A 13849-nucleotide genomic window follows, 5' to 3' on the forward strand; every position below is an offset into this window, starting at 1 on the left:
AAGAAGTCCTGGGTTTAATCCTCAACATCAGAGAACACCAGGATAATGGCAAACATCTATATGAACCCAGAGGTGAAGTCAGGAAGGTCAGATGTTCAAGGTTGTCCTCTGCTGCAAATCAATTACCGGCCAGCCTGGGATACATGAAACCTTGCCTTTGAAAAACAAAGCAAAACAAAAACCAGTGGCCCAGCACTCAGGAGGCAGAGGCAGGCAGAGCTCTGGACTGCAAAGTGAGTTCCAGGACAGCCAGGGCTATACAGAGAAACCCTATCTTGAAAAACCAAATCAAAACAAACCAAACCAAACCAAACCAAACAACAAACCGACCAAACAGACTAGGGATGGCAGGAAAACTCCAGTTGTAAAGGTGCCAGCCTCACAAGCCTGACCCACATTTGCTCTCTGGAGCCCAGGTAAGGCAGGAGAGAACCAGCTGCACACAGCTGTTCTGGGACCTCCCGGTGCACGCTCACATGCCATACACAAATACTAAATTAAAATTTAAGTCTTTACCAACTAAGCCAGTGCGTGTGGGTTTTTGTTTTTGTTTTGTTTTTACTTTTAGGCCTTGCTCGCATTCCGAGCTCCACTTCATCCTGCTGTAAGTTACAAGCTTTGAGGACTGGCTTAGCAAACCACAGAAGCTTGTACAGCTATGTCTTGGGGTTGTGCACTGCCCTCCCCTCCACGACTCTTTGTCTAAATACCCACTGTACTAACTGCTTTGTTCTCTCTGGTCCTGGAGTTCTTTTCTGTGGCATTGTCAAGAATCTGGCTTTACCTGAGCAGGAGCAAAGGTCCCTAAGCGGGAAGAGAACTCCTCGCGGGGGGGCGAGTGCCTGTGTCTCCAGGCTGCATCACTGTTGACAATCTGAGCCAATGCTTTTCAAACTTGAGTCTGCATGCAAACCTCGAGAACACGTTGTGGAAAAGTAGGTTGCGATTCAGTGGCATGAGTTCCTCCAGTCACCTGGAGAGGGGAGGTGCAGCATCTCAGGTTCCAGACCTTCATCTCACCTTCACCTGTCAGAGCATGTGCCTATGCACGCACGCACGTGTCTCCTGCATCCGAAGAGCAAGGGTGAGCAGAAGAGAGAAAAGGAGAGAGGTGGAGACTGAAAGCCGCTCTGTGATTGGCTGTGCTTCTCCAAACTGGTGCCTGCTGGGGATACTCAAAAGGGATCACAGTTCCTGAGGTTCGAGACTCACCCAGTGTTCCTTGTACAGCCATGGCCAAGCAGTTCTGGGCCTCCTGTCTTTTCCCACTGTTTCTAGCTGCCTTGTCTCAGAGTACTCTGAATCCTCAGAAAACAAAGGTAAGCAACCCCTGACCCGCTGCCCCCGCCCGGAGATCTAAGCTGATTTCAACATCTGATAAATAACGTGGCTACCAAGCGATTCAGGGGCCTATCCTGTTCTTGAAGGGAGAGAGCTGCTTGACAGGCTTTCTTTGCAGACTTCTGCCACCGATGCCCTCGGCCACAGCACCTTTCCCGCCTCTCTTCAGTCTGCTTTACTGTGTTTTCCACGAATCTTCTCTGCTTCTCTGCACCCAGTGGACCTTTGAGCAGAATATAGCCAGCCTCCTCCCCACCCCCCGCCACACACACACCCCGCCCCCGGCCCCCCACCGCCAGCTGCCCCTGCCATTCCTCCTTGATCTCTGCTTGACAACTCAGAATCTGCCCTATCCCATGCTGATCTGTAACCTGGAGCAGCCCATGGGTTCTGGGAAATGAGTGGTTAAGTAGCAAGTGAATTGGGAAGGAGGCTGATTGTTCTCAGACCAATTGGACCAAACTGAGAGATGAGAGAGAGAGAGAGAGAGAGAGAGAGAGAGAGAGAGAGAGAGAGAGAGAGAGAGAGAGAGAGAGAGAGAGAGAGAGAGAGAGAGACCAGGTTAGGGGAAGGGGGACTTTTGTTTAGTGACCATTAAGACACAGAGGCTGATTTTTGGGGGGAGGGCATGAAGACAGGGCTCTGCTCAGTGCAATGACTTCTCCTCAGATCTTGGTGCTGCTCCAAGGAGCTGCACAATCATCACACTGTAGGGCAGTAGTCAAAAATCCTCACAAGGAGCCAGGAGCGGGGAATGGTATCCAAAAATGTCCACACGAGGAGTCAGCAGCCACCCCTGTAAAAAAAAAAAAGCATGCATACATCTTAGAAGGCAGAATAGGGCTAATGCAGATGACTTGAGGGACCAATATATTTTAACTTTAAAATCAGAGAAACTCATTGAAAACCCCAAACTCACTTGTGGCTTTAAGCTACTTATATATCTTTTGTCAATTCTGGCTCCCTTCTGTTAAAAGGCAAGAACAATCTTATCATAGAGAACAGTAATTCTCAAACCTTAGCTAAACTGAGAACCCACTGGTGATTGGGTCCCATTCCTAGAGATTTTGATCCAGTGTGTCTTCTTGGGAGCCCAAACATGCCTAAAATGCTCCCATGATGCAAATCCTTAAGTCTGACCTTTGAGCTTTGACCTCTGCTATTGGGCATGTGAAGGGTAAGAATGCATGTAAAATTCTGATTGGCAGCTGTAAAGTCACAGGTTACCTACTATCAAGTGAGGTCACAGCCCACTGGAGAGGGCACCCTCTAGGGGCACCCAGGTCTGTATTCACCACCAATGCCTTCCTGAATGTGGAGTTCCTCAAACAGAAATTCTTCAGTTCTTCCAATTTTAAGATATTGCATGAAAAATCTTTAAGTGCTTTGAAAATGCTGACAGATGTTGAGGGTTATTGTTTATTAGGTCAGACCACTGGAGTCACTTGTGTTGTATTACAGGTGGATTGCGACAAAGGGGTGGCTGGCACCATCTATGAGTATGGAGCCAAGACCCTGAACGGTGGGGAGTATGTCCAGTTCCAGCAGTATGCAGGAAAGCACATCCTCTTTGTCAACGTGGCATCCTTCTGTGGCCTGACAGCTACTTATCCCGGTAAGAACTCAAATTTCAGTTCTCTCTTACAACTAGCATGCCCCCGACCATAGTGTGATGGGAGAAGGTGTTTCTGTGTTGCTGGGATTGGGGAATGAATAAGCACACTGACTCTACTCCCCTAAACCTTCCTATTCTGCTGCTTTTCCTGCCAGAATTATCTCCATGCTCAAGCACTAAGGTTTTCCCCCAGATATGTTGGACAACCACTAAGAAACACATCCGTGGTTGAACAAGTTGGAGTTGCTGCCCATCTGCCACAGGGAACAAGGAGGCTTCTCAGAAAGGGATAAAAAAGACTCAGGTCCCCTGAGCTAGCGTCAGGTAGTGTGGGAAAAGATTCCAGGAACTGAACCTTTGCTCTAGATTAAAAGCAGTCAGGAAATAAAGAAGGGGACAATTGTGTGATTGGTTATCTTAAGAAATCATATCTATAGTGTGAGAGAAACAGAAAGGCTGGAGCTGTAACTAGTAAAGTAGTTGCAACCATTTATATTGGCAGGGTGGCGAGTGGTCATTTTGTGATTTAGACACTGTGTGTGTGTGTGTGTGTGTGTGTGTGTGTTCAGACAAGATTGAAGGGCAGTCTTGATTGGTCATGGTTGACCAGGGTTGCATACTCTGATGTTGATGTTCTGTAGGGTTGATTGATAGAACACCAAAGCCTCCCTGTGACTCATAGACCAGAACCTAGAATAGTGGAGATTGGCTTGCATTAAACCAAGAGTGAAATGGGGAGTCATAATACAGATTATGTGGCTGGTGATGTGGTTTGTTTGGCAGAGTGCTTACCCAGTATACACAAAGTCCTGGCTTTGGTCCTGAGCATCGCATAACACAGTGGTCCAAACCTGTCATCTCAGCACTTATGAGCGGGAGACAGGAGGATCTGGAGTTCAAAGTCATTCTCAGCCATTGAACTACTTAAGACCCCCATATCAAAACAAAAACAAACATTAGGAGGCTAGGGAGTTGTCTCAGTGCATAAAGTGCTTGTTGAACATACACAAAGACCTGTATTCAGTTCCCTAGAACCTACAAAAATCCAAACACGGTAGAGGCACAAGCCTGTAAGCCTATAACTAGGATACAAGGGGCAAAGAGGCAAGTGGATTCCTCAGGCTGACTGGCCAGCCAGTCTAGGTAAAACAGTAGCCCCTGTTCAGTGAGAGATGACCTCAAAAAATATCATATATCATAAAGTGGAAAAACATAATGTGGGGATAGAGGAAAACACCAAATATCTACCCCCAGTTTCCACACATGTACATATCATACACACACGCGCACACACACACACACACACACACATACACCACCACCACCACCACCAACAACAACAACAAAAGACTGGTCTTTTATCTTCAGGAGGCACCCCTAAATGACATAGAATGAGGTTTTTTATCCAAGCCACTATGAAGGCTGCATGGAGCAAGTGGTAAATATGGGAGAATGTTCCATCTCCCTATTGTGTTCATCATGGAAGGATTTCACATTTTTGTTAATTCAAATAAGGTCATATAAATTTCTATATGAATTGTACAAGTGATATAATTTTTGACACGCTAAGAACATTATTGTTTTAAGAATATCCACGATAACTTCTAAAGGTTTATTGAATCAAATGCTACAGATAAATGGACCAAAATAATGCAGGAACAAGTTTTTACAAATTCCACATGTTGACATTGCTACCTACTTGACTGATCAAAACTATGAGGTGCTGTTCAAAAATAATTTTTTGAGATAAGATTTCACCTTTCAAACTCATGATCCTTCTGCCTCTGCCTCCCAAATGCTTCGATTATACATATGAACAATGTTATTACATGCTATCAATTTGTTTTAATGCAACTATAATAATTACAAGTTCCAGAATTTTCTGTTTCCTAAACATGACTTAAATTGATGTACATTGCAATGTCTCATCTAGGATACATGTGTCATCAAATTTTCCGATTTTGAAGTTACTGTTCAGAGGAAGATGTTTGACTTAAGCTGTAGTTATATTAAAATGCCACTTCCTCAGGCAGGCATTAATACTACTGCCTATAACCCCATTTTGGAGGTGCAGGTAGAAGAGTCAGGAGTTCAAGGTCATTGTTGGTTACATATTATATTCCAGGCCAGCCTAGGTTCCATGAAGCCCTGTTTCAAGAAAATTAAAAAGAAAGAAAGAAAGAAAGAAAAATACTACATGATACAAATCATAGCCAAACAACTGGTTCAGATTTCAAGAGAAGCTAAAGACTTGTTTCAATTTAGTGGTGAAATTACAGGTTTTTTGTTCTTGTCTTTTGTTTTTAAATTTAATTTTATGTATATGGTTGTTTTGTCTGTATGTACACATATATGTATGTATCTGTGTTTATGAACCATATGCATGCAGTGCCCATAAAGACCAGAAGAGGTACTGAATCCTCTGACATTTGAGTTACAGATAGTTGTGAGATACAATGTAAGCACTGGGAATCAAACCCAAGTCCTCTGGAGCAGCAGTCAGTGCTCTTAACCACTATATTTCTATATTCTTACATGGAATCAGCTTTAAGGAAAACCTGAAAAGATACATATTAATTTTTTTAAAACCCAAGAACCTAAATTTAAGAAGCAAAAATCAGTTTAGTATCAGTTAACAAATGGGGATTTTCTTTCCTTCAAAAAGTTGAAAATATGGTACATTTGGAAATTTGTTATAATTTAATTTTAGGGCTAAGAGCATGGTAGAATGCTTGACTAGCATTTGTGTAGGTCTGAGGGAATTTTTTAAATTTAATTTTAATACATATGTTGAGTATAAAATACCTCCCAGCATTCAAAAGATACAAAAGGGTTTAATAGGCATACTGCCCAAATTCCCTTTAATTTACATAACTTGTAATAGTTTATAGTATATATTTCCTGAAATCAATCTCCTCTCTCTCTCTCTCTCTCTCTCTCTCTCTCTCTCTCTCTCTCTCTCTCTCTCTCTCTCTCTCTCTCTCTCATCTATGTGTGTGTGTGTGTGTGTGTATGTGTGTGTAAGAGAGATAGGCATACATGTGCACAAATTATTCGTCACCTTGCTCCTTTACATAATAGAACACATGGATGTTATTCCTTATCAGTACCTGCTATTTCCTCGCTTCTCTGTTTGTTTGAGACAAGGTCTCCAGAAGACAAGGTTGGTCTTGAATCTCTGATCCTCCTGATGCATCTCCCAAATGTTGGGATTACAGGCTTCAGCCATTATACCTGGCTACTTCACTCATTGTGAATTAAACTACTTAGTGAGAATTTTGGAGGGCACCTCAAATTTTACTCTTGATGAAAAAATTGAGAGGGCTCAGAGCTTGCCAGAGACTAACGTTGAGGTTTACGGAGTTTATGCTACAAGGAGGAAGCTGAAGATGAGAGGCGGGTGAATGTAGGCAGCAACTGAAGATATGGGTAAGACTATATAAAATATTTTATACGGGGGGGAGGTGTAGCTCCATTGGCTGCGTACTTACCTAGCCTGTATGAAGCCCTAGGTTCAGGCCGCAGCACCACATAAACCAAGCATAGTGATGCAGATCTCTAATTCTAGCACCAGGTAGGGGAAGGGGAAGGTGGGAGGGTCAGAAGTTTAAGGTCATCCTTGGCTACACAATTAGCTGGAAGCCATCCTGGTCACACATGAAACTCAAAAAATAAATTTTATAATAAATTTATTAAATATATATTTATTTTCTATTTTATTAAAATTAAATATGTTATATATTTTCACATAAATTATACAAGGAATGTATTAAAACTTGAAGACACTCATCTAGGAAGAGGTTCTTGGGGGGACAGCAAGCCGAGCAGTCCTAAAGGAGCTTCGTGGCTGATTCTGAGGAGGAACTCCAAACGGAAAATGACTGAAGTCAGCAGTGGCACAGGTCTGAGCAGACACGTCAGAGGCTCTTGGCGAATGAAGAACAGTCTACACTGTGTGGCCTGGGATCCTACTGAGGCGGCCATGGTGTTCGTTTATTGGTATTGAGGTCAGGGTAGAGAATGCTATCGTTAGGTTTGGACTTTTCTCTCTTTTTGAGAAAGTGTCTCACTACATAGACTTGGTTGGCCTGGAACTCACTATATGGCTCAGGCTGACCTATGACTTAGGGCTATCCCCCTGCCTCCATCTTCTAAGTGCTGGGATTATAGGTGAACACTGCAGTCAGACTCTGCTTTTCTGTTCCCCTTTATGACTTCTAATTTACAACAGCAACGCGTGCTTCTGGGAAGGTGACTGTAGCATCAGAGGTCATCGTGAGATGCGGTGGGAGGACAGGAGAGCGTGGCCCTTTCATATGCCTTTTCCTTATAAAACATCTGGTCAACCTCCACCAGCTAGCAAAGACAATGCACTTGGGAGTCTAGCCTTTCAGAATCAAGTAGGATTTTTCATAAGTCTAATCCAAACTCTTTGCATGTAAGGTGAAGACTAAGGAGATCTGGGAAACAGTGTGCCACACAACCAGCAGCCGTTGAGATGAGTTCCCAGAGACTTGTGTTATAGCTGTTTGCTCTGCCTGTTGAATGTCTGTAGCCTTTCATAGTCCTCAGTGTCTTCCCAGGATGAGAAGGTAAACCTTGTGGTCCTTTGAGACTTGATCAGGGATTCAGCCCATGCTGTTCACCCTCTACCCACAGAACTGAACACATTGCAGGAGGAGCTGAGGCAGTTCAATGTCGTTGTTTTGGGCTTTCCTTGCAACCAGTTTGGAAAACAAGAACCTGCCAAAAATTCAGAGATCCTCCATGGACTCAAGTGAGTGCTATGTGGGGTCCTAGAGGAGCCCTTTCCTCATCTGCCTGGGTACCTTCCATTCCGGAGTCTTCTAGAGTGGGTGATGGGACAATGGGCTGAAGCATGTCATCATGATGCCTAGAGTTCCAGCCAGCCCTACAGGAAGTGCCCAAGTTCTCTCTCCATGCTTGGCTTCTTTAAGGGTGAGAACAGGGAAGATCTAAGGAAACAACATTCAGGGAAAAGAAGGACACAGGAAATGGAGATGAGCCAGGAAATCTGAGTTCAAAATGTCCTCTCCCCAGTGTCTTGGAATGCTCTGATTCTATGAAGCCTCCTACTTAGAATCTTGATCCCAGAGAAACCCCCTCTTCCTCCTCTCGTTTTCTATAATCTTTTCTATCCCTTTGGGAGGACCCTTGGTGGCCGTTCCTACCCCTCCTCGATTTCATTTGGATTCTCTTGAGAACACCTTGTTTCACTGCAGATATGTGCGGCCAGGAGGTGGCTATGTCCCCAATTTCCAGCTCTTTGAGAAAGGGGATGTGAATGGAGAAAACGAACAAAAGTTTTTTTCTTTCCTAAAGGTGAGTGAACAAACATGGCGTGGATCAGTCAGATAGGATTCTCTGAGAGGAACGGGGCTGGAGTCTCTGATGAGGAGGGACTCCGTAAGGAGTAAATTCATAGACAAGAGGCTTTGGCTCCAAGCAGAGGAGACACACATGATAGCTCTCATGTGGATTAACCTCCCCTGCTGAATGCTAATGATTTGTTTATTCGATCAATAATCATTAATCCAATCTCTACTTGGTTCAAGGAACTGCGAAATACAAGTTAACAGTTACTAATTAATAGGTTAGTCTCTTACCTGAAGGATCTATTACACAGTCAGGAGAAGACACAGACCTGGCTAAAAGAGAGTGCCAAAGGAGAAGAACCACAGTGTGTTATAACTGCAGAAGAAGACCAGGAAAGAAGAACCTTCCCAACAAGGATCGTGCAGTCACTGGTTCCCAGAGGATGGGCTGTAGAACAAAGCTGTCCCTGTGGATATTTCCACTCAGCCACAGCAAACTGAAACAAAAGATCTACTTACTAAATATAAACGTCAATTATTTATTCCAATAATAAGTTATGGTCAGGCCACACCACATGAACTGCAGCACAGAAGATGACCATGACAAAACATGGTGGCTCACACCGATAATGCCATAACTCAGGATCCAGATGCAGGGGAATGGCTATGAATTCTAGGCTAACATGGTCTAAATAGTCCTATCCAGGCAAGTCACAGCCACACAACAAGACCCTGTCTCAAAACAGTGATATTATCTATACAGAGCTGTCTAGTATTTAAAAGTCCTGTCTGATGTGGCGACTCATGCCTGAAATCCTAGTGCTTGGGAAGCTGAGTCCATAGTCAGCTTGGGTTACACACTGAGTTTCAGACCATCTTGGGCTCTTGAGTGAAACTAAATAACAAACTAAATAGTATGGAGCTGGAGGCATAGCTCAGCTGTTAACATATACTGATCTTCCAGATCAGTTCCCAGAACCACCACTTGTTCAGCCAGGGATCCAACAACCTGTGCTGAATTTTGCGGGACCTGTACTCACAGGTGTACATACTCACCTGAGATACACATATATAGACATAATTTAAAAATAAGATAAATCTAGAGAAAAGAAAGTAAATAATAAAATATCTTAAGATTTAAATTTATGGTTATAACAGATTTTTAATTTCCTTATTGCCAAAATAGCTATTGAACTTTTATGGCTTATGAAGTTCCAAAGCCTGGGAACTACAATTCTAAAACCAAGCGATTATTTTTCACCTATGGAAACTGAAACCATAGAAATCATAACTTGCTGAAAGAAAGAGATTTTTTTTTTTTTTTTTTTTTTTTTTTTTTTTTTTTTTTCTGAGACAGGGTTTCTCTGTGTAGCCCTGGCTGTCCTGAAACTTACTCTGTAGACCAGGCTGGACTTGAACTCAGAGATCTACCTTCTTAACCTTCTGAGTGCTAGGATTAAAGGTGTGAGCATGCCATCACGCCCCCGCTGACTGTGTTCTTTTACTCATCATGATGAAGTCATGAGACTGGGGGGAGGCAGGAAAGTGGGATGCTGTTCACTGACTATCATACTTTCTACGCTGGTTAGAATGGCCTTGGTGTGCTGGTGGTAGTGTATTAAGAGGCCTGGGCAGGGCCAGAAGCATGTGGAGTTTAAAACATTAAGCTGTACAGCAGTGAGCAGAGAAGGCTGGACAACACAGAAGCAGAAATGAGATCATCTTTCTGTTTTTCATGTCTCTGCTCCAGAACTCCTGCCCTCCCACCTCTGAACTTTTGGGATCTACAGAATATCTCTTCTGGAATCCCATGAAGGTCCATGACATCCGCTGGAACTTTGAGAAGTTCCTGGTGGGGACTGACGGGGTCCCTGTCATGCGCTGGTTCCACATGACTCCTGTTAGCACCGTCCAGTCAGACATCATGGAGTACCTAAACCAAACCCGTACCCAGTAGGATATGCCTCACACATAATGTCTTTGCTCCACTCCATCACCAGCCTCCAGATGACCAAAGCATGCAACACTACCTGCGTCCCTACTAATGCATGCGTGAACAGCTCTGTATGAATGTATACAGACGGTCTCTGTGGTAGGCATGTACATGCATTGAAAATTAAGTCAAAGAGAATCTATATACCCAAATGTCTGACTCTGCCATGTCAAGTTTTCCTAATCTATTCCAAAAGGAAGTCATATTTTAGAGTTGATGATCCAGACAATCCCATTCATCTAAAAAAGCAACCCCTCAAGGGTCCTAATCTATCACTCCCTGTCTCGATGAGTTAAAGGAAGTGGAAATGGGTAGCAAGGCCCTTTGGGTTCCCTTCCCAGCCTCCTCTCTGCTCAAGCTGGGCGTGCTTTGTCAAGCTTTTCTGTCTAGCCCCTTTGGTAGCACACCATCCTTTAGTTTTCTTAGGGGATTCTGAAGGCTGAGAGCAGAAACCTTACCTGGCAGGAAGGGAGGGCCATCTCTACCCTGGTAGGCCCCAAGGCCCCTCTGGATGAGACCCTACCAGAGCCTTCCTAGGTGCCTTTCTGCTCGTGAACTTGGGTTCTGGCTCCTGGTCACAGATGTCCTTCACACCAAATGATGCATTTCACTCTCACCCTGACTCTTCCCAACTTTAAATTTCTCCCTATTAACACTGTCTCGTGATAATCATCAATAAATAATCAAAGAACCAGCAGCAGTGGACTCCGAGTGATGTTTTTCAGGCCATATTATGTGCTTGCTTGACCTCACAACTTACACCTTCAACATTCTGGTTTTCTCAGAAGTGTTCTAGAATCTTCTTGGTACTAGTCAAAGCATCAGGTGGTACTGTAGACACATTGCTGCTCAGATCTAAAGCACAGACTTAGGTATGTAGCCCAGGCTGGCTTGAATTTCCAGTCCTCCCGCCTCAGCCTTTCAAGTAGCTAGGAATACAGGTACTGCAATCACGCCCAGCTTGTCGACTCTTTGGAGCCAGGCCTCTTTGTCCCTTCATTCTGATCATTTAGTCAAGCCCTCCACGCTCCTACAAAAGGGGACTTCTTGTTTCTGGAGGAATCTCTCCCTCTCCCTTCCTCTCTCCCTCCCTCCCCCTCTTTCAATTCTGTTTATAAAATTAATTTATACTTAATTAAAATCTGAAAGCACATAAACAGGACAAAGTGTCAAAAAGCAACAGACCCTGATCTTTATCAGAAGTGCAAGGGCCCTACAGAAAGCCGGCTGTTCGTGGTCAGCTGACTGAGTACTTTGTGCTGTCCAGATGGGAAACTGAAGCAGGAGAAGTAGTTTTTCTGGTGTCTCTAGTTCTGGCCCTTGAGTGTCACGGGGTTATGGACTGGTGACAGGCTCTAGCGCTTGTCATAGCTGCAAGTCTAGAAGACTACAGGCTTATGGCTATGGTTTCGACAGTCCAGAGACATACTGCTCCCGGTGTTTTGGGTGGGAGCTTATTACTCTGTGATTTGCTTCCCTGAGCAATTGGGGGCAATTGTAATCCTCTGCTCTTACCAGGAGCTGGTGGCAGTGGCAGCCAGTATCGGCTGGAGCTGCAGCTCCCAAGCCTTAGGTACTGGGATCGACACCACAGCTAGTGTTCCAGTTTTTGAGTCATAGGTGGTCAAGTCCCTTGGTTCTTACAGCAGCTCATGTTACAACATCTGAGCGTAGAAATTTGGGACACTTGACTCTAGGGCTTGGAGGTCTCCTGAAACTCTTCTAGCAACCGGGACCTGTAGCCTCTCAGGTTTCTTTCGGCTTGCCACAGCACATGTGCACTGTGCCTGAGAATCTGTGAGGTCTCAACTCTGCTGCTGCTCTGAAAAATACGGATTCTATGCCTCTGATCCAGAGAAAATAAACATTGTTCTAAGGAACTTACTGTTGTTGGTTTTTGCTCTTTTGGAGGACCTGCCACCCAGCTCCCCAATAAATCACACATGTAGGCTTATTCTTAATTATAAATGCCTGGCCTTAGCTTGGTTTGTTTCTTGCCGGCTTTTCTTAACTTCAAATTACCCCACCTACCTTTTGTCTCTGGGCTTTTTCCTTTTCTTACTTCTGTCTGTCTTACTTTCACTCTTACTCTGTGGCTGGCTGGGTGGTTGCCCCCTAGCATCCTCCTCCTTCTCTTACTCTTTCTCCTCCCAGATTTCTCCTTTTATTGATTCTCTCTGCCTGCCAGCCCCGCCTATCCTTTCTCCTGCCTCGCTATTGGCCATTTAACTCTCTATTAGACTAGCAGGTGTTTTAGACAGGCAAAGTAACTCAGCTTCACAGAGTTAAACAAATGCAACAGTATAAGAATACAACACATCTTTGCATCATTAAGCAAATATTCCACATCATAAAAAAAGTAACACTTCTTAATGTAATATTCTACAACAACCTGCATTAGTTATTCTTCTTGCCTGTGTGGCCAAATACAAAAGCAACATGAGGGAGGGGGGACTCGCTTTGGTTCCCAGTTGATCATGAATCTGACAGCTGGTGGGGTTTCTCGGGCAGCAAAAGTGTGAGGTAGCTGCAGAGAGCTCAACAGGACAGGCTTATGACCTCTTACGACCTGCCCTGCAGTGACCTACATCCCAAAGGCACCACAACTCACCCCAAAGCCACCATTAGCTGAGGGTCAAGTGTTCAAACACATGAGTCGGTGCTGGACATTTCACATTCAAGCCATAAGCCAGCCAGAGCCAGCCTCCTCCTCCCAAGCTGGACCACCACGAAGGTCCAGCTATCAAAGTATTGAAGTGCAGCCACCAAAAGTCCCCTTTTGGCTGTCCCATTAACAAGCCCAATCAAAATGAAACACCGCATTCTAACCTGGGGTTTCTTTCCCCTTTTACCTTTATAAACTGCCATTTGCCTGTTGGCCTATGCCTGTGTCCTCTCTCTCCAGAGGCAGCCCTTGGTCCCCGTTCCCTCCCCGCATGAACATACCTTTCCCCTTCTCCCTCTGCTGGGTCTCCTCCCATCTTCATCTCTTGTTCCCCACCTTTGTTCCTCTGAGGCAGGTAAATCTCCTCTGTGCTGAGAACTTCATCTTGGGGGTCCCTTCAGTCCCAGGAAGTTCCAAGTTTCCCTGCTGCACTTTGGGGTCAGTGCTGCGTTTTGGGGGTCATTTGTTTATTTTTAAAGCAGAGGCTTGCTATGTAAATCAGGTTGGCCTCAGGCTCAAGGCAATCCTCCTGCCTCAGCTTTCCCAGTGTGTTGGGATTACAGGTATATACCACCACAGGCTTTGTTATTTTTACTGAGAGCAACTACAAAGGTCTTTTTTCCCTACCCCCACTTTCAAGTGTACACACAGGGCATCCGGGTTCTGCTTGATATCATAAAGTCCTTAGGGTAGAAAGCCTTTGCTGATGGAGTTCTGGGTAGCACTTAATTCCCACAGTTCGATTTGGAACCATTTGCATTCGATGCGACTCTCCATGTCCTCCCCAGCCCTGAGAAGATGGGTCCTGCCTGCCCCATTCCTGTGGCCTAGCAAGTTCGTTCCTCTCCCCCCTCCCCCGGCCCCAACAATCCCAGCACCAGCCAGCTTCCCGGCTTGAG

General features: G+C 44.7%; 1 protein-coding gene across 2 annotated transcripts; it reads left to right on the top strand.

The window, feature by feature from the left end:
• Positions 1-1078: 1078 nt before the first annotated feature.
• Gpx6 (glutathione peroxidase 6) lies at positions 1079-10982 on the top strand. Of its 2 annotated transcripts, none has more exons than XM_006988890.4 (5): positions 1079-1319; positions 2803-2956; positions 7616-7733; positions 8200-8299; positions 10043-10982. In XM_006988890.4, the coding sequence occupies exons 1-5, from the start codon at positions 1233-1235 to the stop codon at positions 10247-10249; spliced, it is 666 nt and encodes a 221-aa protein (XP_006988952.1). In that variant the 5' UTR covers positions 1079-1232; the 3' UTR covers positions 10250-10982. The 2 variants fall into 2 exon arrangements, with proteins under 2 accessions (XP_006988952.1, XP_076429096.1); XM_076572981.1 differs by lacking the exon at positions 10043-10982 and adding an exon at positions 8604-8843.
• Positions 10983-13849: the final 2867 nt, after the last annotated feature.

The sequence above is a fragment of the Peromyscus maniculatus genome, chromosome 5 (assembly GCF_049852395.1).
Source record: "Peromyscus maniculatus bairdii isolate BWxNUB_F1_BW_parent chromosome 5, HU_Pman_BW_mat_3.1, whole genome shotgun sequence".
Taxonomy (NCBI): domain Eukaryota; kingdom Metazoa; phylum Chordata; class Mammalia; order Rodentia; family Cricetidae; genus Peromyscus; species Peromyscus maniculatus.

Excerpts from the sequence above, each read along its gene's own strand:
- Gpx6 (XM_076572981.1), top strand. The coding sequence starts at position 1,233 with ATGGCCAAGCAGTTCTGGGCCTCCTGTCTTTTCCCACTGTTTCTAGCT. Across the intron at positions 1,320-2,802 it reads TGAATCCTCAGAAAACAAAG|GTGGATTGCGACAAAGGGGT; the intron begins GTAAGCAACCCC and ends GTTGTATTACAG. Across the intron at positions 8,300-8,603 it reads AGTTTTTTTCTTTCCTAAAG|TCAGGAGAAGACACAGACCT; the intron begins GTGAGTGAACAA and ends TCTATTACACAG.